This window comes from Tachyglossus aculeatus, chromosome 10 (assembly GCF_015852505.1).
Source record: "Tachyglossus aculeatus isolate mTacAcu1 chromosome 10, mTacAcu1.pri, whole genome shotgun sequence".
Taxonomy (NCBI): Eukaryota; Metazoa; Chordata; class Mammalia; order Monotremata; family Tachyglossidae; genus Tachyglossus; species Tachyglossus aculeatus.
Window position 1 is genome coordinate 35,862,870 of NC_052075.1, and position 22,786 is coordinate 35,885,655.

Genomic DNA, 22,786 nt, shown 5'->3' on the forward strand with positions numbered 1-22,786 from the left:
GGGATTAAGACTGTGAGCCCTAAGTGGGACAGGGACTGGGTCCAACCTGATTGTCTTGTATCTATCCCAGCGCTTAGTACAGTGATTGGCCCTAAGTGTTTAACAAATACCATTCAAAAAACAGCCACTGCTAGTTGCTCTGAAAAGTATTAGCAGTTTCAAACTCTGATTCCAGAGAACAGTCCAGGAATGAATCAGTCAGCAGAGCACTGAACCAAGTGCTTGGGAGAAGACAGTAGAGGAGACGGACCCTATCTCTGTCCTCAAGGAACTTACAGTCTAGCAGGAATAGACATATTTATGGTCTAGAGAAGCTGCATTTATGTTAAGTTGTTTCCCTAGGAAATTTTACAATAAAATCCTTGGAAAAGTCCCTATCCTAAGATGGCCCTTAACCTTGAAGCAATGTATCATTTGCCCTATTTTTGGCCTGATTTTCAGTAAAACATTGACCCTCTAGGAGCTGATTAAACAGGAACTCAAGAGGCAGCACCTAATATCCAGTTCTTTTGCCAAAGAGGTTGGCTCCTGACCCTCACTGAGGGCCCTAGACCCCCCCAGGCAGCGCATGTTTTAGACTCTAATGAGGTTTTCCTGTCCTTCCTTTCTTTTCCTCTTAAGATAATCAGCTCCTGTTTTAAGTGCCATATGCTGGAATCCACAGCACAATCCAGATTTCCCTGATTTGTAAACTTGTTCCTGGAACTAAGTTAGGCCCAGGGAGAAGAGAGGAGCAGGAGGACTGTTTTCACTCTTGGAAATCACTTATTAAAAAGCACTAAAGAGAACCTTCACATGCTGACAAACTCAAGGCAGCTTCCAAAGACGCTTCTTTCAGCAGGCCAGGATAAACAGCTGTGGGGAGAGAATCTGAGCCAATGGGAAAAATGGTATTTGCTAAGCACTTAACTATGTGCCAGGCACTCTACTAAGCACAGGGGTCGATACAAGTTTATCAGATTGGACACAGTCCCTAACCCCCTTAGGACTCACAGTCTCAATCCCCATTTTCCAGATGAGGGAACTGAGGCACAGAGCAGTAAAGTGACTTGCCCAAGGTCACACAGCAGACAAGTGGCAGAGCTGGGATTGAATCCCTGACCTTCCGGCTCCCAGGCCCGTGCTCTATCCACCGTGCCATGCTGCTTCAGAAAGAAGCTGGTTTGTGCCTAGGGATGACTGAGTTGTAATCATTATTTCTTGGTTCTTTGTAGTGGCAGCAGGCGGTCTCCTCGACCATCCTTGGAAAGGTGATTGTTCTCCCTGACCAGAATTTCACAGGACTAATCGCCGGAGTGGCCTCAATCTCGGTCTTACTCTTGTTATTCCTGGGGCTCTTTCTGTGGATGAAAAAGAAGAAACAAATTAAAGGTGTGTCATGTAAAAAACCACACCCTGGTAAAGTAGAAGGGTTTTTCACAATGTATTATTTATTATGGCATTCATTAATACTACAGTGGCATTTCTTACTCTATATGGGCTTAGCACTGGGGCAGATACAAGCTTATGAGATCAGACACTGCCCCTGTCCTACATAGGGCTCCCAGTCCATCTCATCCCCATTTTGCAGATGAGGAAACTGAGGCCCAGAGAGGTTAAGTGATTGCCCAAGGTCACACAGCAGGCCAGTTGTGGAACAGGGACTCGAGCCCAGATCTCCTGACCCCCAGTCTTGCGTCTTCCCATTAGGCCATGCTGTATTTCAAAAGGGCTGAACGTTTATAAGTGGGTTGTCCGAGCAAAAGACACATTTTGAAGTCATAAAGATCCCTCAAATCGTAACGCCGGTGAGAGCTAAACCCTAGGACCAGTGACAGAATCCTGGATCCTGGTTTGGTGCCGTATTAACCCTGCTTAGAAAAGCCCTTAATCAGCTGCTTCTTTCTCTCTGGTTTAAGATCTGGGCAGTGAATTAGTTCGCTATGACCCAAGAATTCACACGCCTCACCTGGACCGCCTTGTAAGCGCCAGGAGTATCAGCCCCACGGCGGAAATGGTTTCCAATGAATCTGTGGACTACCGAGCGACGTTCCCAGAAGGTATAGTTCAGTTCCCCGGGTCTGAGACCGGCCTGTTCACACCGGCTAGTGCCTTCCAGTTTTGACCCCCTGTTAACGCCCACCTCTCCGGGCCAGCGAAATGTTCCTGCAGCCTTGGGGGAATATGAACTTGGCCTTGGGTCTGGGTCTGTCTAGGATCTGCCAGGTTCTTTCTCATGGAAAGAGAACTCCTAAACCACTTCACAAGGACCAATATCACCTGAGAGGTATTCTAGAGTGCCTCTCCAGAGCCATGAGGCCCCTCAAAAAAGTTTATTTTACGTTACTGCAAAGCCACCGAGAGTTCATAATTACCCCCTCCCCACCACACACACCCCAAAAGCCAAGTGGCTTAACCTGCTTTTAATATCTCACCCGGAAATGTAACTGGTGGGGCTAATAAAAAAAAAAACCTATTGCAATCATCTGCTATGAAAATTCCAGTCACCAACTAGTATTTAGGTTAACTGGATCATTTCACATTGTTTAATTTAAAATCTGTTGGCAAATGCCAAATTTCTGTATTGTACCAAGTACGTTATCTTTAGAAGGTACAGGATGTGAGTCAACTGTGAGCATTTTTCTAGTTGAATATTTACCATAAGGCAAATATAGTGAGTCACAGGCAGTTGATGTGTGTTCACAGAGCTGGGATCTGCTCATCAGGTTAATAGAGAGTGATATAGTCGTTTAGCAGTTTGGATTAAATTCTTCCACATACCATTTCAGACTTATTTTCCCCACTTGTGCCTCTTCTGCTGTTTTTCTCCTCTGATTTTCAGTGACCAGATCCTGCCCCCTGACTCTGAGTAGTCAATTCCCAGTTCTTCTGGAGATCATCAGGAGGGGCAGGAGTAGCACAGAAATTCCATTTCACAGTTGATCCTGAAACTAAGAAACTACTTTGGCCAAATGTTTCAGCTTCCTTCCCCACCAAAATGTTGAACTTCACCCATTGTGATTTACTCTCCTCACCCCCTAGTTCAGAGACTGATAAACAGGGCAATAAGCAAAAGGCAGCAGAAAAAAGAAAGGGGTGGGGAAGGAGAAGCAGGAGGAGGAGCAGGAGGAAGAGGAGAAGAAGGAGAAAAGGAGGAGGGAGGGAGAAGAGGATGAAAAGAAAGAAGAGGAAGAGAAGATGGGTGAGGAAGAGGGGAAGGAAAAAAGGAGAAAAAGAGGAGAGGGAGGAAGAGTAGAGAAAGACTGAATCGTCAACAGAAAATCAAGAATATGTTTAACTGGTGGTCTTGCCCCCAGAGGATTCCCCACAGGAATTTCATTGGCTCCCGGGTCTTTTGATTGGCTCTAGAAAACAGAAGTGATAAGCAGTAAAGTCCCGTGAAATTTCCTACCCAATCAGAAGCCCAGACTTATAAGGCAATAGAGTTATTCCAGTGGGCAATTCTTTGCCTCAGCCATTCTAAGAATTTTTGCCTCTGACTCCGGGGACCAAGAGGAGATGAGGAAAGTGTTCACGGTGCAGGGAGCTGAGTTTGCCAGGGAATTCACGGTTATAAAGCCAAGGTCCCTCCATGAAAGTGGCCACTGGATAGACAAGCCATTGGCCCGGGTTTCTTTGCTGCCAAGCTTCGAGTTTGTGAATCCCATTGGTTTTCCAAAAGCCTCTGTCCGTCGGATCAAATGCTTTACTCATCTTCAGAGTAAAAGTGTGGTGGCAGTGAGCTGCTTGGCCAGCCTCTTGGAATTTAAACAACTGTTTTCCAAAAAGGGAAGGGGTTTCTTCCTTCCTCAAGTGCCACCCAGCTGGGCACAAAACTCTGCTCACACACGGCAGAAAAGCCAGCCTGAGCCAGTTCTCACCTGCCTGACTGGGCAGAATACAAAACCCCTGCTAGATCCCTCCTGGAACCAAAGACTCAGTGTCTCCCCGAGGTCCTCATCTGGGAAGTTCAGAGCTCAGTTAATCCAGTTGCCACACTCCCCAGTACACTTGGCTGGGAGAGAGTGACAGTTTCTGTCTGCCCCGACCGAATCCCCTTGGTAATATAAAATTATTTTTACTATGTACCAGGCACTATGCTAAGCAGTGGGGTGGATATAAGCAAATTAGGTTGGACTCGGTCCCTGTCTCATGTGGGGCTCACACTCTCAACCCCGATTTTACAGATGAGGTAACTGAGGCACAGAGAAGTGAAGTGACTTACCCAAGTCACCATCCATGACCTTCTGACTGCCAGACTCATGCTCTATCCATGCTCTCAGGCAAACCTAAAGGCTGTTTTTCACCTTCCCTCTGGAATTATCCTGGAGACTTGGAAGGGGGTGAGGTGGACGACAGTCAGTTTGGGCATTTAGGATGGGTGGTTTTCTATGTAAGTTGTCTTCAACGGGCTAATGATATCTGTACTCCTTCCAGATCAGTTTCCCAATTCCTCTCAGAACGGATCGTGCAGACAAGCCCATTATCCACTGGCCGACCTTTCACCCATTCTCTCCAGTGGGGACTCCAACCCATCGAGCCCGCTTCTACAGAGCAACGTTCATATTGACATCAGCGCCCTGAACCCAGGTCTAGTCCAAGCCGTTCAGCATGTGGTGATCGGACCAGACAGCCTGATGGTGCATTTCAGTGAAATCATAGGAAGAGGCAAGTGTTTTCCATCTTGATCTGGTTCAGTTCAGTTTCCCGGGAAACTCATTGGCCACGTCTGAACACCCTCTCCATCTTCTCACACCTCCTGAAAACCCACCGCAACTAAATCCAGCAACTCTGTGCCTGCTATCCCTTCAGTCCCCTTTAGCGCATCCATCTATATCAGTTGACATGCAGGCAACCCCACAGCAGAGCTTTGATGCCCTTCTCCAGAGCATGTTGTATGGCTTTAGGGTGGGGTCCATTTACCCATACACTTTACATGACATTTATTAGGTTCCATTACAGAATCAGTTCTGACATGATGACCAAGCCCTATGGGTAAGTAAGAATTACACTCTGTAAAATTATGCTTAGTAAAATTATTCCCCTCACTTAATAATTACAATATCTGTTAAGTGCTTACTATGTGCCAAGGACTGTACTAAGCACTGGGGCAGAGGCACGTTAGTCAGGTCAGATGCAGTCCCTATCCATCATGGGGCTCACAGTCTGGAAGATAGGTATTGAGTCCCCATTTTACAGATGAGGAAACTGAGGCACAGAGAAGTTAAATGACTTACACAAGGTCACAGAGCAGAAAGACCCTTGCCCTTCCTGCTTTCCTATAACCCAAACGTGGCTCTCTCCTCTCTGTCTCCCCATCCCTGCATTCCAGTACAGAAACAAACAGGTTTATCTTTTGTTCGTTTGTTCGTTTGTTGTTTGTTTAAAGTGGCCTTTGTGACTTGTGTCCCTGAAAATGGGAACATGTTATGAAGAACTATAGGTAGAGTACATTTTTCCTATAGAGTCACATGTTAGAGTCGGATTCATTCCAAAACCTCTGGAAAAATAATATGAAATTCCTTTTTGGTGTTTTATATTGTTACATTAAACATCACAGAAGTGTTATTTAATCTTTCCTAAAGTAATTTGAAAGATAATACCATATTCACTAAATGAGGGGTGTAATTTGATTATGAATTTTTACAGGAGGCTGTGAAAATAAATACTTGTTCACCTGAATGATAGTGAGTGGAAAGAGCTCATGCTTGGGAATCAGCGGACCTGGATTCTAATTCCAGCTCTGCCCCTTTTCTGCTTTGTGACCTTAGGCAAGTCATTTAACTTCTCTGTGCCACAGTTTCCTCATCTGTGAAATGGATCTGTAAATCCTCCTTCCTCCTATTTAGACTGTGAGCTCCAGGTGGGACAGGGATTGTTTCCAAACTGATTATCTTGTATTTACAGCACTTAGTACAGGGCTTGGCATATAGTAAGAACAAGTACCGTTAAAAAAAAAATCATTCTTAATCCCCAAATCTTCAGTGTTGGCGGAGAGACTAAAACTTCTTCATCTGTTTTGGTATCTTGCAGTGATGTGTTGGATTGTTGGGGTGTCAAACACTAACAGCTACATCCCTGCTGTATATGTATTGAAGAGTGGCTATAACTCGGGGTGTGCTATCAAAGCATAATGGCTGGCTCTCCAGGGGTGACCAAACGCCATTTACTTATTTAATCATGTATTCCCTTTTTTCTGACTCTTGTAATTATCAGTATTTAAGGGAAGCAGTACAGCCTATTGGAAAGAGCACAGGCCCGGGAATCAGAGGCCCTTGGTTCTAATCTTGGTTTTGTCACTTCCCTGCTCTGTGATCTTGGGGAAGTCACTTAATTTCTCTGTGCCTCTGTTTCCTTATCTGTAAAGTGGGGTGTTAGCTGTATTCCAGATGCCATTCCAAGTGTCTAGAACAGTACTCTGCACACAGTAGGGTCCCAAAGCAGAGCTCTGCCCACAGTAGATACCCAATGAATTGCTTTGCAACAGAAGACAACCAGGGTAGTGTTTTGCACACAGTAGAACCTCAATAAATGCTGAATAATAATAAATAATTATAATAATTACTACTGTACTTTTTAAGTATTTTTCTATGTGGCAGACACTGTTCTAAATACTGGGGTGGATACAAGGTAACCAGTTTGGACACAGTCCCTGTCCCATATGGGGCTCCATTCTTAATCCCCATTTTACAAATGAGGTAACTGAGGCCCAGAGAAGTGAAATGACTTGCCCAAGGTTACACAATAGGAAAGTGGCAGAGCCAGGACTAGAACCCAGCTCCTTCTGACACTCAGGCCCGTGCTCTATCCACTAGGCGATGCTGCTTCTCTGAATGAATGAATCCCCTTAATTTGATCCATTAAGGCAACCCATCTGGGTAGTTCCATTTCCATAGTGAATTCTAGGGGTTAGAATTATCCAGTTGGACTCTGCGTATGGATGAAATTAAAGGGATATTTATTTGCCAAACCTTCACATAGTGTAAAAACCTGGCTCGTGAATAGGGAAGTTAAAGAACAACAGAAGCCATTGACAGGATAAAAAATGATTAAAAACATGAATTTATTTTCTGTTCCTCAAAAGCTTTGATCTACAAGCCAAATCAACTAGGGCACTCTCTCGGGGGCATGATCACTGGAGCCAGCAGGAATGACTCACGTGCTTTCCCCACCTTTGGTATAGCGACAGCCATATTTCCACAGACACACTCTCCTTTTGTTTTTATTCTATTCCTGGCCCTTTCCTTGATATCCTCCTTTCCCTGGGTTCCTGGCACTGCACTCTGAGCACGGCGACTGAGTCTCTGACGTCCGGATTTGAAGTAGTTTATGCTTCCTCAGACAGAATTTGGAAGAATAGTAATTTATAGCATCTTCTTGGTCCACAAGGCCATAGATCATTTCTGCTATGCACTCTCATTTCTTGACCCTCAGTGGAATGAATATCTACGCTAAGCCAGCAGCTCAGCAGGAAAACGAATAGCTACAGAGGCAGAAGCAGCATGGTGTATGGATGGAGCCGGTCCTGGAAGTCAGAAAGTCATGGGTTCTAATCCTAGTTCCTCCACTTGTGTGCTTTGTGGCCTTGGCAAGTCACTTCACTTCTCTGTGCTTCAGTTACCTCATCTGTAAAATGGGGATTAAGGCTGTGAGTCCCACGTGGGACAACCTCATTACCCTTGTATCTACCCCAGTGCTTAGAACAATGCTTGGCACATAGTGAGCGCTTAACAAATACCATAATTATTATTAATATTATTCTGTGGGACAGGGACCCTGTCCAACCCAGTTTGTTTATATCCACCCCACTGCTTAGTACAGTGCCTGGCACGTAGTAAGCACTTAACAAATACCATTATTATTATTGTTATTACTAGTATTATTATTATTAACCGTGAAGGAAAGTTGAAACTTGCTCGAAGGAGGTGCTAGAATTGGAAAGTCCACTCTAACCTCCTCTTCTTCTCTACCTTCTTCTTTCTCTTAACCCTAACTGAGTCCTGAGCCATCTTCTCTGGAACCTCTACAAAAAAGAAATTATTCATTCATTCAATCATATTTACTGAGTGCTTACTATATGCAGAGCACTCTACTGAGCCCTTGGGAGAGTACAATACAACGATAAACAGACAAAACAATACTATCACTACTATAACTACTTCTGTAGAATGCAGAGCACTGCACTACGTGCTTAGAGAACATACCTGCCCTTATTAATTATATTAATAATAAGAATAACAATAACAGTGGTATTTGTTAAGTTTTTACTATGTGCCAAGCACTGTGCTAAGCACTGGGGTAGATAGAAAGTAGTAAAGAAGGACACAGTCCCTATCCCACATGGGGCTGTCAGTCTTAATCCCCAATTTGCAGATGAGGTAACTGAAGCACAGAGAAGTTAAATACAGGCACTGTACTAGATACAAGCTAATCAGGTTGGACTCTGTTATATTGTTATTTTTTATTCTCGCAAGCACTTAGTACAGTGCTCAGCATACAGTAAGCACTCAATAAATATGATTGATTGATTGATTGGCACAGTCCCTGTCCCACATGGGGCTAAACAGGCTTAATCCCTGTTTTACAGATGAGGTAACTGGGGCATAGAGAAGTTAAGTGAGTTGACCAGTCCCACAGCAAACAAGTGACAGAGCTGGGATTAGAACCCAGATCCTCTTACTCCCAGGCCTGTGCTCCACTAGGCCAGTTGCTTCCCACTCTTCAGAGACTTGAAGGGCTAATGAAAAGGTATAAATTTGGTCAGATCACTAAAGGGAATAAAGAAACAGTGTAGAAATATGTAGAAATAAAAAGAGAAAAGTGATAGTCAAAAAGGAAATCCAAATAGGATGAGACATAAAAAAGAGACAGAAGAGGAGGGCTAGGAAAAATCTTGTCACCCTGGTAGCCAAGGATGGAAAGCTAATATCAGCTGCCTGAAAAAGCACGTGCTTTTATGATTTTTTTTTCATTTCTGTCTTTACGAAAAGATCAACTATGAGCAGTTTGCCTAGAGTAGGTCTCCTCACCATAGGCAGTTGAAAAACCAAGTGGAATAGGGAAAGAAACAGTTAAAGAGTGTTTTTAAAAACTGCATGTCCTGAAAAGAGCAGGGTCTGATGACATTCACCTTAGGGTACTTAAGGGATTAGCTGATGTTATTGCACGGCCACTAGTCATTATTTTTGAGAACTCAGGGAAGACAAGAGCAGTCCCTGAGGAATGGAAAAGAGCAAATGTTATGTCGATCTTCACAAAAAGAAAATAGGGTGATCCTGGTAATTACAGTCCGATCAGCTTAACATCGATCTCTAAAATACTAGACCAAATTATCCGTAATCCCTGCACAACCACCCCGAAGAGTATAAGATTCCAGATGCAGCCTCGCGCTGTGCAAGAAAACCATCATGCAGACCAATCTGATCCCCGGCTACGCAGAGTGGCAGACTGTATAGGCAACGGAGGAGCAAAAGAAGGTTGTCAGTAGTGGTTGTGATGGTATGTTTAGAGCACCGTACTAAATGCTGGGCTGAAAAGAAAATAGTGGCATTCAGGCATTTCCCCTATCCCTCAAGGAGTTCCTGATCTAGATGGGGTTGTCAGTCACAGGCTTGGGAGTCAAAGGACCCAGGTTCTAATCCCAGCTGTCCCACTTGGCTGTTTTGTGACCTTGGGAAAGTCACTTAACTTCTCTGTGCCTCAGTTCCCTCACCTGCCAAATGGGGATTCATTCACTCATTCATTCAATCGTATTTATTGAGCACTTCAAGTGTGCAGAGCACTCTACTAAGCACTTGGGAAGTACAAGTTGGCAACATATAGAGACGGTCCCTACCCAACAATGGGCTCACAGTCTAGAAGGGGGAGACAGACAACAAAACAAAACATATTAACAAGATAAAATAAATGGAATCGTAAATATGTACGAGTAAAATAAATAGACTAATAAATCTGTACAAACATATATACAGGTGCAATGGGGAGGGGAAGGAGGTAGGACGGGGAGAATGGGGAAGGGGAGAGGAAAGAGGGGGCTCAGTCTGGGAAGGCCTCCTGGAGGAGGTGAGCTCTCAGTAGGACTTTGAAGGGAGGAAGAGAGCTAGCTTGGCGGATGTGCGGAGGGAGGGCGTTCCGGGCCAGGGGGATAATGTGGGCTGGGGGTCGATGGCGGGACAGGCGAGAACGAGGTACAGTGAGGAGGTTAGCGGCAGAGGGAGTGGAGGGTGCGGGCTGGGCTGGAGAAGGAAAGAAGGGAGGTGAGGTAGGAGGGGGCGAGGTGATGGACAGCCTTGAAGCCGAGAGTGAGGAATTTTTGCCTGATGCGTAGGTTGACTGGTAGCCACTGGGGATTTTTGAGGAGGGGAGTAACATGCCCAGAGTGTTTCTGCACAAAGATGATCTGGGCAGCAGCGTGAAGATTCAGTCCCTGTTCTCCCTGCACCTTAGCGTGTGAACCCCATGTGGGACTTGATGTTTTTGTATCTACCCCAGAACTTAGGACAGTACTTGGCACTTAGTAAACCCTTAAAAAATATCCCAATTATTAGATTATAGGCCAGGCACAGGCAGTGAATACAGGAGGAGGTAGGTCGTTGATGTACTTCCCGCTCCAGATATAGTCTTTGGACCAAATCATCATCAATCGTATTTATTGAGCACTTACTATGTGCAGAGCACTGTACTAAGTGCTTGAGAAGTACAAATTGGCAACATATAGAGACAGTCCCTACCCAACAGTGGGCTCACAGTCTAAAAGGGGGAGACAGAGAACAAAACCAAACATACTAACAAAATAAAATAAATAGAATAGATATGTACAAGTAAAATAAATAAATAAATAAATTGAGTAATAAATATGTACAAACATATATACATATATACAGGTGCTGTGGGGAAGGGAAGGAGGTAAAATGGGGGGATGGAGAGGGGGACGAGGGGGAGAGGAAGGAAGGGGCTCAGTCTGGGAAGGCCTCCTGGAGGAGGTGAGCTCTCAGTAGGGGCCTTGAAGGGATGAAGAGAGCTAGCTTGGCAGATGGGCAGAGGGAGGGCATTCCAGGCCCGGGGGATGACGTGGGCCGGGGGTCGATGGCGGGACAGGCGAGAACGCGGTACGGTGAGGAGATTAGCGGCGGAGGAGCGGAGGGTGCGGGCTGGGCTGTAGAAGGAGAGAAGGGAGGTGAGGTAGGAGGGGGCGAGGTGATGGAGAGCCTTGAAGCCCAGGGTGAGGAGTTTCTGCCTGATGCGCAGATTGATTGGTAGCCACTGGAGATTATTGAGGAGGGGAGTAATATGCCCCCGAGCGTTTCTGGACAAAGATAATCCGGGCAGCAGCATGAAGTATGGATTGAAGTGGAGAGAGACACGAGGATGGGAGATCAGAGAGAAGGCTGATGCAGTAGTCCAGACAGAATAGGATGAGAGCTTGAATGAGCAGGGTAGCGGTATGGATGGAGAGGAAGGGGCGGATCTTGGCAATGTTGCGGAGCTGAGACTGGCAGGTTTTGGTGACGGCTTGGATGTGAGGGGTGAATGAGAGAGCGGAGTCGAGGATGACAGCATCCTCAAAAACTTCCACAAGCAGCTAGTAGCTCCAGGGGGTTCCAGGTCCCCGCACTTTCTGTTCCCAGAGTGGGGTGGAAGCTGAGCTTTTCTGCTCCATAGCCAGCAGAAAGAAGCATTATGGGCTCCCAGAGCCCTCCTGAAAAGGCCAGAACATGCGGTGGCTTTCTGGGTCCAGATCTGCAGCTCCCCACAGTTCTTGTCCTTGGGATGCCCGTGGTCACCAGTGGACAGAGGGAGGCTGTTAGGGGCCTGAGGAGCTCACCACAGGGCTCAGAGCAGGCTGGGCCCTGGTGGCTTCCAAACAGTTGTTTCGTTTTGTTTTTGCTAAGCACTTTACTATGTGCCGAGCACTGTCCTAAGCACTGGGATAGATACAAGGTAATCAGGTTGGATACAGTCCCTGTCCCATTCAGGGCTCACAGTCTAAGTAGAAGGGAGTAGGATTTAATCCCCATTTTACAGATGAGAAAACATAGAAGTTAAGTGACTTACCCACAGTCTCAAGTGGTGGAACCAGGATTAGCACCCAGATCCTCTGACGCTTTCCATTCGGCCACACTGTATCTCAAGTTCACTGGTCAACTGCTAGAGACAATTGAATAACTGTCTTCAAGGACATGAACAGTTTTCATTAGGATGATGTGGACTTGTTAGCTTCCTCACTCACTGAAAACTGATGAGAAATTGGATTTCAATGAACTTAAAGCCGGAGAAATTTGGTTGGACAGAAGGATGGACTTCCCAACTCTGGATATGGTAACCCACTGAAGTGGGCAACCAAGGGAGGGTATGGGGTCTCAATCCTTGGAGATCTTGAAAGAATAGACCTGTCTGTCCTAGACCATCTTTTCAGCTGCCCAGAGGCAGAGGATTTCACCATTTGACCTCCTGAAGTCTCTTCTGGTTTTGGGATTCTGCGAGTCTAATAAGACTAACAATAATAATAACATTTATTAAGTGCTTACAGTGTTCCAGGTACTGTACTAAGCACTGGAGTGGATACAAGCACACCGTCCCTATCTCACATGGGGCTCACACTCTCAATCCCCATTTTACAGTTGAGGAACTTGAGGCACAGAGAAGTGAAGTGATTTGTCCAAAGTCACACAGCAGACAAGTGGCAGAGCCAGGATTAGAACCCAGGTCCTCCTGACTCACAGGTCCGTGCTCTATCCACCAGATCATGCTGTTTCTCAGAGTCTATAAATCATTATTTTTAATTAGCATTCATACAGCTGGCTTTTTCACCTGTTTCCTTGCCTGGATAAATTTATTTTCAAAATCACAAAGGGCTACCTGGATATTAAGAAGAGACTCTGCCTGGCTTGGTTTTCCTATCCATAAAATATTTGGAATGCTTATTTAGCAAATCTCCAAAGGTTCTTGTGTGAACTGGATTGTGTCTGTCCAAAGTAGATATGGCATCACCCTTCAATTGGCCATAATTTTGCCTGAAAAATGTAGCCTTCATTAATTATGTTTGCACCAGAGGAATTTGGAATCCACAGAGCTCCTTGTGAACTGGATGCCATTTCTGTGTAGTGGAAAGCCTCTCAATTAAAGACTAATTTACTCCCTTCTTCCCACAGGTCATTTTGGGTGTGTGTATCACGGAACTCTGTTGGATAATGACAAAAAAATCCACTGTGCTGTGAAATCCTTGAATAGTGAGTTACATTTCTTAACAGTGACTTCCCCTTTCCTGATTTCTGATGGTAGTGTGGGAGCTAACTTTCAGGGAAAGGAAGGTTTACACTTCCACGTGAGGAAAAGTCCAGTTTACCCCTGGAGAGGGTGGGCCAGAGCCTGAAATATCTATCCAGACAGAACTCTCATCTAAATGTTTTCTCCAGAAGAGAGCCTCAGACCAGGGTGGAAGGAGGGGGTGGCAGGAGGCTGTTTGGCTCCTAATATTTGTTTTGCAAGGGAAATTTTTGGAGACTATTAGAGAAACGTTGGCACCCACAGCGGCTGTGACTCATTCCTAATTTAACCTTGGGCATGACACTGTGACTTTTCCTTTGTAAATCACAACTCCCCTTACCAAGAGAAAATGGACTGGGAGGAGCAGGAGAAAAGTTTGGTGAAAGCAAAATTTTAAATCATTATTATTTGAGAACGGAAGAATATTCAAACTGAGCATTACGAATGTGTTCCCCAGAGCGAATGAGGAAAGCAGGCTGAATTCAAGACTGAGATGTGTGTTTTTTCCCACCCTCTGACTCTACTCCTGGACCTTATCTGGGAGCTGTAGCTGCCTGTACCTCAGTTTCCATGAATTTTATTCCGGCTTAATAAGCATCCCCGAGAGAAGCGATCCACATAAATGAATTAAGGATTGCGGAGGCAGAAAGTAGAATCAGATGCCGAATAACTCCTGCTAGCCATCGTTAGGAAACATTAAGTCTGATTAGATTTTAGGTACCCGGCATAGATGGGTCTCAGAAACCACTCCTCATTCTCGGATTCCCGAGGGTTGTTCCCTGATGAAGTTGGAGTGCTGGATTTTCATCCCTTCGTGCATTTGTGTAGGGAGTAAAAATTGAACTCCCACGGCCATGTCTACCAGCACCCTCAGTCCCTCCTTGGGGTGGGGGTGACCAGAACCAAGAGCAGATCCTGCTGACTGTGTGGTTTTTCAGTCTCCCTGCCTCCCCCAACCCCGGCCCTCAGCCCCACTGATTCTGAAACCCTTCCGACCTCAGCGCCGCGTTGCTGGTCTGTAGTCATTCCCCACCCCGTTGATTTCCACAGGAATCACCGACATCGAGGAAGTGTCACAGTTCCTCACCGAGGGGATCATCATGAAGGATTTCAGCCACCCCAACGTCCTCTCGCTGCTGGGGATCTGCCTCCGCCGGGAGGGGTCCCCCCTGGTGGTCTTACCCTACATGAAGCACGGAGACCTGCGCAACTTCATAAGGAACGAATCACACGTAAGTGCGAGCCCCAGAAGCCGGGGCAGGGTGGTCCCCCTGACTCCGGTCGGTCCGGAGCCCCCTGCTCCAGCTGTCAAGAAATGCTTGGAAAGGGTCATTCATTTTTCAGAGCACTGGCCATTGATCTATTCCACGCCCTGCCCTCGGCCATCCATCTCGGGACTCGGGCTCCGGTGGGGGATGGACAGGGCCAGATGGCCGGGAATGGTGGTTCTCGCCCACAGGAGGGGTTGCTGGCCCTCTGCCCAGCCTCAAAACCCCACTCAGCCAGCCCCAGGGGAGATTAGCCAGTCCTGGATACCGCCACCCAGCAAAGGGGATGGCAGGGCCTCTCCGCGGCCTGGCCCCCTGCCCTCGGAAGATAGTATCGGCCGATCCGGTCGGGAGCGGCGGTCACCCGAGCTTGCTCTTTGCCCACCAAAACTTCAAGAATAGTCATCCCTTGAACGGGTAGAAAGTGCTTTTAATTTTGCCAGCTCTTTCGCATTACTTATCTGTGACTTTTCTCCCCACCAGAAATTGAGACTTTGGAAGGTTAAGTGACTTGAACAAAGTCTCACAGGAGTAAGAGACTAGACTACTACTACTACTACTACTAATAATAATAATAATAGTGGTGTTCGTTAAGCACTTACTATGTGCCAGGCACTGCTCTAAGCATTGGGGTAACTACTTAATCAGGTTGGACATAGTCTGTGTCCCACACAGAAAATTGAGGAAATTGAAGCTCAGAGAGGATAAGTGACTTGAACAAGGTCTTACAGGTGTAAGAGACTAGACTAATAATAATGATGGCATTTGTTAAGTTCTTACTATGTGCCAGGCACTGTTCTAAGCGCTAGGGTAGGTACACGAAAATCAGGTTGGACACAGTCCATGTCCCACATAGGGCTCACGGTCTTAGTCTGCATTTTGCAGATGGGGCAACTGAAGCCCAGAGAAGTGACACGACTTGCCCAAGGTCACACAGCAGACAAGGGGTGGAGCTGGGATTAGAACCCAAGTCTTTCTGACTCCCATGCTCTATCCACTAGCCCACGGTATTTCTCATAGACTAGGTCTCTGGCTTCCCAGAGTCATGTACTTGCCATTAGACCACACTGCCTCTCCTTTGATTAAAAATTAAGGGACCCTTTCAGTCTGAGCTCTTTAGAGGAATAGAGATGCTATTGGTGGGTCAGAAGACCAGTGGTTCACCAGCTAAAGACTCCACCTCCAACAGCGTGAACAGGATGCTTGGAGGAGCAATGTTCTTGTCTTGCCCCCCCCATCCTCATTAAAATAACTGTGGTGTTTAGGCACTTACTTTGTGCCAAGCACTATACTAAGCTCTAGGGTAGATACAAGATAATGAGGTCAGACCCAATCCCTTTCCCACATGGGGCTCACTATCTAAGGGAGAGGGTGGTCGTCTGATTTTAGACTGTGAGCCCACTGTTGGGTAGGGACTGTCTCTATATGTTGCCAACTTGTACTTCCCAAACGCTTAGTACAGTGCTCTGCACACAGTAAGCGCTCAATAAATACAATTGATTGATTGATTGATTGATTCCCAGTGCCGTGCTCTTTCCACTACGCCTGACTGCTTTTCATGATTAAAAATAGACCAGCTGACAACCCATAATTTCCTCCTGTACATCCAGGACTTTCCCTCCAGTGACCCACCATGGAAAAATTAACCATGAATTTATAGAAGAAAGTGAAAGAGCTGGCACCTTTAGCTTGATTCTGGAACAGGGTTCTGCACAGATTAGGTGATTAGACCAGGACACTAAACAGAACTGGCACTCAGTATAGTCCTATAGACTGTAAACTCACTGTGGGCAGGGAATGTGTCTCCCACTTCTGTTATTTATATTGTACTCTCTCAAGTGCTTGGTACAGTGCTCTGCACACATAAGTGCTCAACAAATGGGATTGATTGATAGTACAGTTCTCTGCACACAGTTGGCATCCTTCTAATACTGATGATGATGATGATCTAGACTGTGAGCCCATTGTTGGGTAGAGACCGTCTCTATATGTTTCCAGCTTGTACTTCCCAAGCGCTTAGTACAGTGCTTTGCACACAGTAAGCGCTCAATAAGTATGATTGAATGAATGAATGAATGAAAGAGAAGCAGTGTGGCTTAGCGGATAGAACAAGGGCCTGAGAGTCAAAGGACCTTGGTTCTTACCCTGGCTCCACCAGTCATCTGCTGTATGATCTTGGGCAAGTCACTTGACTTCCTTGTGCCCCAGTTACCTCATCTGTAAAATGGGGATTAAGACTGTGAACCCCATGTGGGAAATGGATTGTCTCCAATCTGATTAGCGCATAATAATAATAATAATAGTAATTAATAATAATTATGGTAATTGTTATGCACTTACTATGTGCCAAGCACTAATCAAAGCATTGGGTTGGATACAAGATAATCAGATTGTCCCTTGTGGGGCTTAGAGTCTTAATCCACATTTTGCAGACGAGGTAACTAACTGAGGCACAGAGAAGTGAAGCGACTTGCCAAAGGTCATGTATCTACCGTATCATCATCATCATTATCATCATCATCAATCGTATTTATTGAGCGCTTACTATGTGCAGAGCACTGTACTAAGCGCTTGGGAAGTACAAATTGGCAACATATAGAGACAGTCCCTACCCAACAGTGGGCTCACAGTCTGAAAGGGGGAGACAGAGAACAAAACCAAACATACTAACAAAATAAAATAAATAGAATAGATATGTACAAGTAAAATAAATAAATAAATAAATAGAGCAATAAATATGTACAAACATATATACATATATACAGGTATATACCGTAGTGCTTAGTACAGTGTCTGGAGCATAGTGATTAATATACCATTAAAAACAAAATAAAAAACAAAGTGATTATCTCGTATCTACCCCAGCATGGAGTATAGTGCCTGGCACATAGTAAGCGCTTAACGGATACCGTATGAAAAATAAAGCCCGGGTCTTTTGTCTTCCAGGCCCTATGCTCATTCTGCTAGGCCCTGCTGCTTCTCAGAAATCTACTTGTGGTCAGAGCACGAGAGCTGTGGGCTTCATTTTCTTTTGCATCTTTCCGTTTCAGAATCCCACCGTGAAAGACCTCATCGGATTTGGCCTCCAAGTGGCCAAAGGTATGAAATACCTAGCCAGCAAAAAGTTTGTCCACCGAGACTTGGCTGCCCGTAATTGTATGTAAGTATTAATCGATCAATGAATCAATGTCACTGTGTGCAGAGCCCTGTACTAAGCACTTAGTGTATCCAGGCTGCCCCTTTGGAGCGGAGGAAAACAGGAAGGTCAGTGTCCCCACCCCCGGCACCCCACAGTTTGCAGTTCTCATTCAGCCTCCGTTTCCAGTTGATTGGAAGCATGCGGAGCAAGGATTGGGTTCGCAGGATTCATCAATCAAAAAATTAAAAGAAAATCCTCAGGGGTGTAGGGGACTTAAACAGCTGTTCCTGAAATTTGCTTTCCTTGGTGCCTAATTTTGAGATGTTATGCTAGATTTCTTTACGGTAGGGAGAATAATATACTTTTCACCCTTCTTCATTGTTAAAGGAGAAGTCGGCCTAACCGACATCATGCCTGAGAGGCTGTCTGAGAATGAATTGGGGTTTAGGATAGCTGGGTCCCGAGTGGCGGTCAGAGATGGGGTACAGAGACCCACACTCCTGCCTCAGTACCAGGTCTGCTGAGGACACAGCTTCCGATGGACTCAGGACTGGCCCCGATTTCTAGACTGATTTAGGACTGGTGGATGATAGGGTGATGGTGGGGGGCAGGGAGGGAAAGGGGAGAGAGACAGACCACCTCTGTAGCCAGGCTGATTGACAGAAAATTCTACCAGCCATTTGAAGTCCTTTCTCATTTAAATATGTTTGGTCGTATATTCCATGGGACTCATGTTAGATGAAGAGGATCCATGTGCAGATCCCCAGGCAAGCACGTGTGAGGTGGGAACTAGAGGAATAGCCGTACAAGGAAAATGGTGGCATGTCCAGCATCCTGTCAGCCCTCAGTGAAGGGGTGAAAGTTGGTGATTGCTCTGTCCAGTTAATTAACTATGGCATTGTTAAGCACTTACTCTTTGCCAACCACTGTTCTCAGCTCTGGGATGGATAGCAGATAATCAGGTGGGACACAGTCCCTCTCCTACATGGGGCTCATAGTCTAGGTAGGAGGGAGAACTGGGAACGGATTTTCTCCCTAAGCAGTGATACATCCCAGTGTCCGAATCATAGCCTGAATGCAACACACTCTGTTCTTGCCAGCGGAGTTGAAGTACAGTAGTCAATAGCTGCAATTCTGGATTTGGAGCATAAAATAACAACAATAATAATAATAATAAATGTGGTATTTGTTAAGCGCTTACTATGTGCCAGGCACTGTACTAACCACTGGATAGATACAAGATAATTGAGCTGTAAGCCCCCTCTAGACTGTAAGGTCATTGTGGGCAGGGAATATGTCCATTTATTGTTATGTTATACTCTCCTAAGCGGTCAGCACAGTGCTTTGCACACAGTAAGCTCTCAATAAGTATGATTGATACAGTTCCTGTACCACACTGGGCTCACAGTCTTAATCCCCATTTTACAGTTGAGGTAACTGAGACACAGATGAGGTAACTGAGACACAGAGAAGTTAAGTGACTTGCCCAAGGACACAAAATAGACAAGTGGCAGAGCCAACATTAGAACTGATGTCCTCCTGACTCCTAGACCTGTGCTCTATCCATTAGACCACACTGTCACAAGGATCACTCATTAACAGGGGTCGGATCAAGCGTCCCTTCCAAAAGTTATGGGTTTCCAACAGAGCAGTCGCACGTCCAGAGCCACGAACTCTTCGCCCTGATTATAAATCCTGCTTACTCCGCTCTGACTAATCAATTTTGTCATTTCGATAGGCTGGATGAAAAATTCACTGTCAAGGTGGCTGATTTTGGCCTGGCCCGAGATATGTACGATAAAGAATATTACAGCGTGCACAATAAAACGGGAGCCAAGCTGCCTGTGAAATGGATGGCTCTCGAAAGTCTGCAGACACAGAAGTTCACCTCCAAGTCAGATGTGGTAATCAATCAATCAAGCAATAGTATTTATTGAGCGCTTACTGTGAGCAGAGCACTGTACTAAGCGCTTGGGAGGGTACAATGCAATAGGATTGGATCGACGTGATCCTCCCCACCCCCGTCAAGGAGCTTACAGTCTAAAGGTTCCTTCCAACGCACTCTCCTTTTCGGTCTCCAGCCCTCCAAGAGGGGACCAGTTTGAGGGTGATGGTCAGCTCTTGGATTGTCTCTTCCTTGGTGGGTGAAAATCAATCAGTGGTATTCATTGAGCGATTACTGTGGGCAGATCACTGTGTTAAGTGCTTAATTAAGTTGGGTTGCCCAGTGCTTGTCAGGGTAGCCATCCGATTGGGTGGGATGGTCACTACCCCTCCCGCCGCCGCTAACGGGACGGTAGAGAAGGGAAGGCAAAGATGTTCTGATACCCTCGGGCCCTTTCCACCGGATTTGGTCATTTGTCAGAGACCCACTAGCTGACTTCACTTGAAATATCTTCGATCCCTTGTATGAGATGCTCGAGAGGGTCACTGTCAACACCAGAATGGCTTCACGGGAAGTCCCGAAAAGAGCACTAGGTGTCCACAAGTAACAGAGACTGCGAAGGAGAACTGGAGCTGCCAGGAGAAGGTCTGCCTTCTGTGAGCTTTTAACTTGTTGGAGAGTTTAGAATTTCCGGAGTATGTGTTGTTACCACTACCTGAAAAAAAATGTTATATTTTGCTCTGACTCTTTGAGATGGGAAATGGGTATAGAGTAAGTGTCTTCTCCTCCCTGACCCTTTCATCTAAGTTTCACCCGGCCCTCTTTCCCACCTTGGTCTGCTCCTCTGTTTAAACATCTCAAGTTGTAATAATAATAACAATAGTACTTAAGTGCTTGCTATATGCCAAGCGCTGTTCTAAGCACTGGGCTAAATGCAAGTTAATCAGGTCGGACACAGTCCCTGTCCCTCATGGGGCTCCTATTGATCCCCATTTTACAAAGGAGGTAACTGAAGCACAGAGAAGTGAAGGTCACACATCAGATATGTGGCGGAGCCGGGATTAGAACCCAGGTCCTTCTGTTGCCCAGGCCCGTGCTTTATCCACTAAACCACGTATCCTGGATTCTCTGCTCAGCCCTGGAAGCCTCCTTCACTACTCTTCGATTCATTCTAGTGGGGAACTTGGGTCTTGGCAAGCATCCAGGGGCTGAAACATGACCCAGTAGTTTCTAGAGCCATTTTAACTCCTCGGATCAGGAAATCTCATATTAGCATGCAACACAGTGTTCCCAGCAGTATGACTGGGCTTGGAGGTTTCATCACCACCCTGGCTCATATTCACTGTGGGATGTTTTAGGAGGGCACTTCATCTCTCTCTTGACCTAGTTTGCAGGGTGCAACTCTTAAGGGGATGGACGAAAATTTCCCAGAAGTCCCCCGAATTTCAGTAGCACTAACAGGAACTCACTTCCTAACTGGCTTAAGTTAGGAGCGTATAATAGCAGCACATTTTGTTGCGTTTCAGTACAGAAGGGCTAAAAGGTTAGGTTGAAGATACACGGACAGAGTGTCTTTTCCAAGAGATGATACCCGCACCTGTGCCCCCCGATTGGCTCAAGAGCCTGTTGATTCACACCTGAAGTGCTTAGTACAGCAGGCGCTCAATAAATTACATTACGTCTGCTCCCGCTCCCTCTCACCACCACTCTTAGCTAGCTCTGTTGGCCCTCCTGGCAGTGATGGGGTGGAAAACTCCAAATGCTTCTTAGTATGTAGACCAAGGGACAGACAACAGAGTAGGGTTCAGCTGTAATAATGATAATAATTTTGACATTTGTTAAGCACTTACTATGTGCCTGGCATTGTGCTAAGCACTAGGGTGGTTACAAGCAAATCAAGTTGGACATAGCCCCTGTCCCTCATGGGCTCATAGTCTCAATCCCCAGTTTACAGATGAGGTAACTGAGGCCCAGGGAAGTGAAGGGACTTGCCCAAGGTCACACAGCAAACAAGCGGCAGAGGCGGGATTAGAACCTATGACTTTCTGACTCCCAGGCTCGGGTGAGCTAGGGAATCTGAGGCTTTAAAATATGATGCTCCTACCTGTATGCCTAATAGTAATAACAACTGTGCCCTTCAGTATTATTATTCAGGATAATAAAAATAATTGAGGCATTTCTTAAGTGTTTACTGTGTAGTGGGGTAGGCTTAGTGGAAAAAGCACAGGCCTGGGAGTGGGTTCTAATCCCAGCTCCACCACTTGTCAGCTGTGTGACTTTGGGCAAGTCACTTAACTTCTCTGTGCCTCAGCTGCCTCATCTGTAAAATGGGGATTAAGGCTGTGAGCCCCACGTGGGACAACCTGATTACCTTGAATGTACCCCAGCGCTTAGAACAGTGTTTGGCACATAGTAAGTGCTTAACAAATATCATAATTATTATTATTATTATAATGCCTGTCCTAAATGAGGCTCACAGTCTAAGGGGAAGGATAACAGGTATTTAAACTCCATTCTCCAGATGAGGAAACTGAGGTAAGGAGAAGTTGACTGACCCAAGGTCACACAGCAAGCAGGTGGCAGAGCCAGTATTAAAACTTATGCTCTGTCCATTAGGCCACTAGCCAAGAGCAGCAGAAGATACAAAGTTATGAGATTGATAATAGTCCATGATTCAAACCTTATCCCATTTTATATATGAGGAAACCGAGTTCCGGAGAGGTTGTTACTTGCCCAAGGTCTCACATAGTAGGCCAGCAACAGAGCTGGGACTTGAACCCAGGACTCCTCCAGTCCCGTGCTCTTTCGACTAGGTGATGTTGCCTTCTACCTGTTGGGATAGGGTTGGCAGTGCATGTAAGTGGGTTCCCACCTTCTTGAAAAACCAGACCAGAAGTAGCATTTTTCAGAGGAAAATTATCTTTCAAAAACAAGCTGAGCCTGGGCAGAAAAGCTCTTGTCTTTGTTTCTATCAATTCCAAACTGGGACTATACTCCTGACTCACCTGTTGAACATTACAGCTGCACATTGGAGCTAATAATTGGGTATTTATTTCTGCTCAAAATGCCATATTGACAAAGCAGATTTTCCCAGTCCCTGCAACTTTCGCGGGTCAGTCTGATTTTAGCGTGTGAATGGGTCCTTAGTTAATTGAAGGATTTGCATTTTCAAATCCACGAAGAACTATTTCAGTGAGGCTGGCATCCTGAAAATGTCATCGCTTTGGGGAAGAGCATCATGTTTTCCAT

At 45.8% G+C, this 22,786-nt stretch overlaps 1 protein-coding gene across 2 annotated transcripts in view; it reads left to right on the forward strand.

Moving 5' to 3' along the window:
* Nucleotides 1–22,786, forward strand: part of MET (MET proto-oncogene, receptor tyrosine kinase) — a 152,315-nt gene that overhangs the window by 126,336 nt on the left and 3,193 nt on the right. Inside the window, exons 13-19 of one of the 2 annotated variants that reach the window (XM_038752346.1) lie at nucleotides 1,215–1,371; nucleotides 1,899–2,039; nucleotides 4,417–4,647; nucleotides 13,131–13,208; nucleotides 14,296–14,477; nucleotides 17,564–17,673; nucleotides 19,391–19,556. In XM_038752346.1, coding sequence (XP_038608274.1) covers nucleotides 1,215–1,371; nucleotides 1,899–2,039; nucleotides 4,417–4,647; nucleotides 13,131–13,208; nucleotides 14,296–14,477; nucleotides 17,564–17,673; nucleotides 19,391–19,556 — 1,065 coding nt within the window. The remainder of the gene's footprint in view (nucleotides 1–1,214; nucleotides 1,372–1,898; nucleotides 2,040–4,416; nucleotides 4,648–13,130; nucleotides 13,209–14,295; nucleotides 14,478–17,563; nucleotides 17,674–19,390; nucleotides 19,557–22,786) is intronic. The other variant, XM_038752347.1, reaches the window with a different exon arrangement.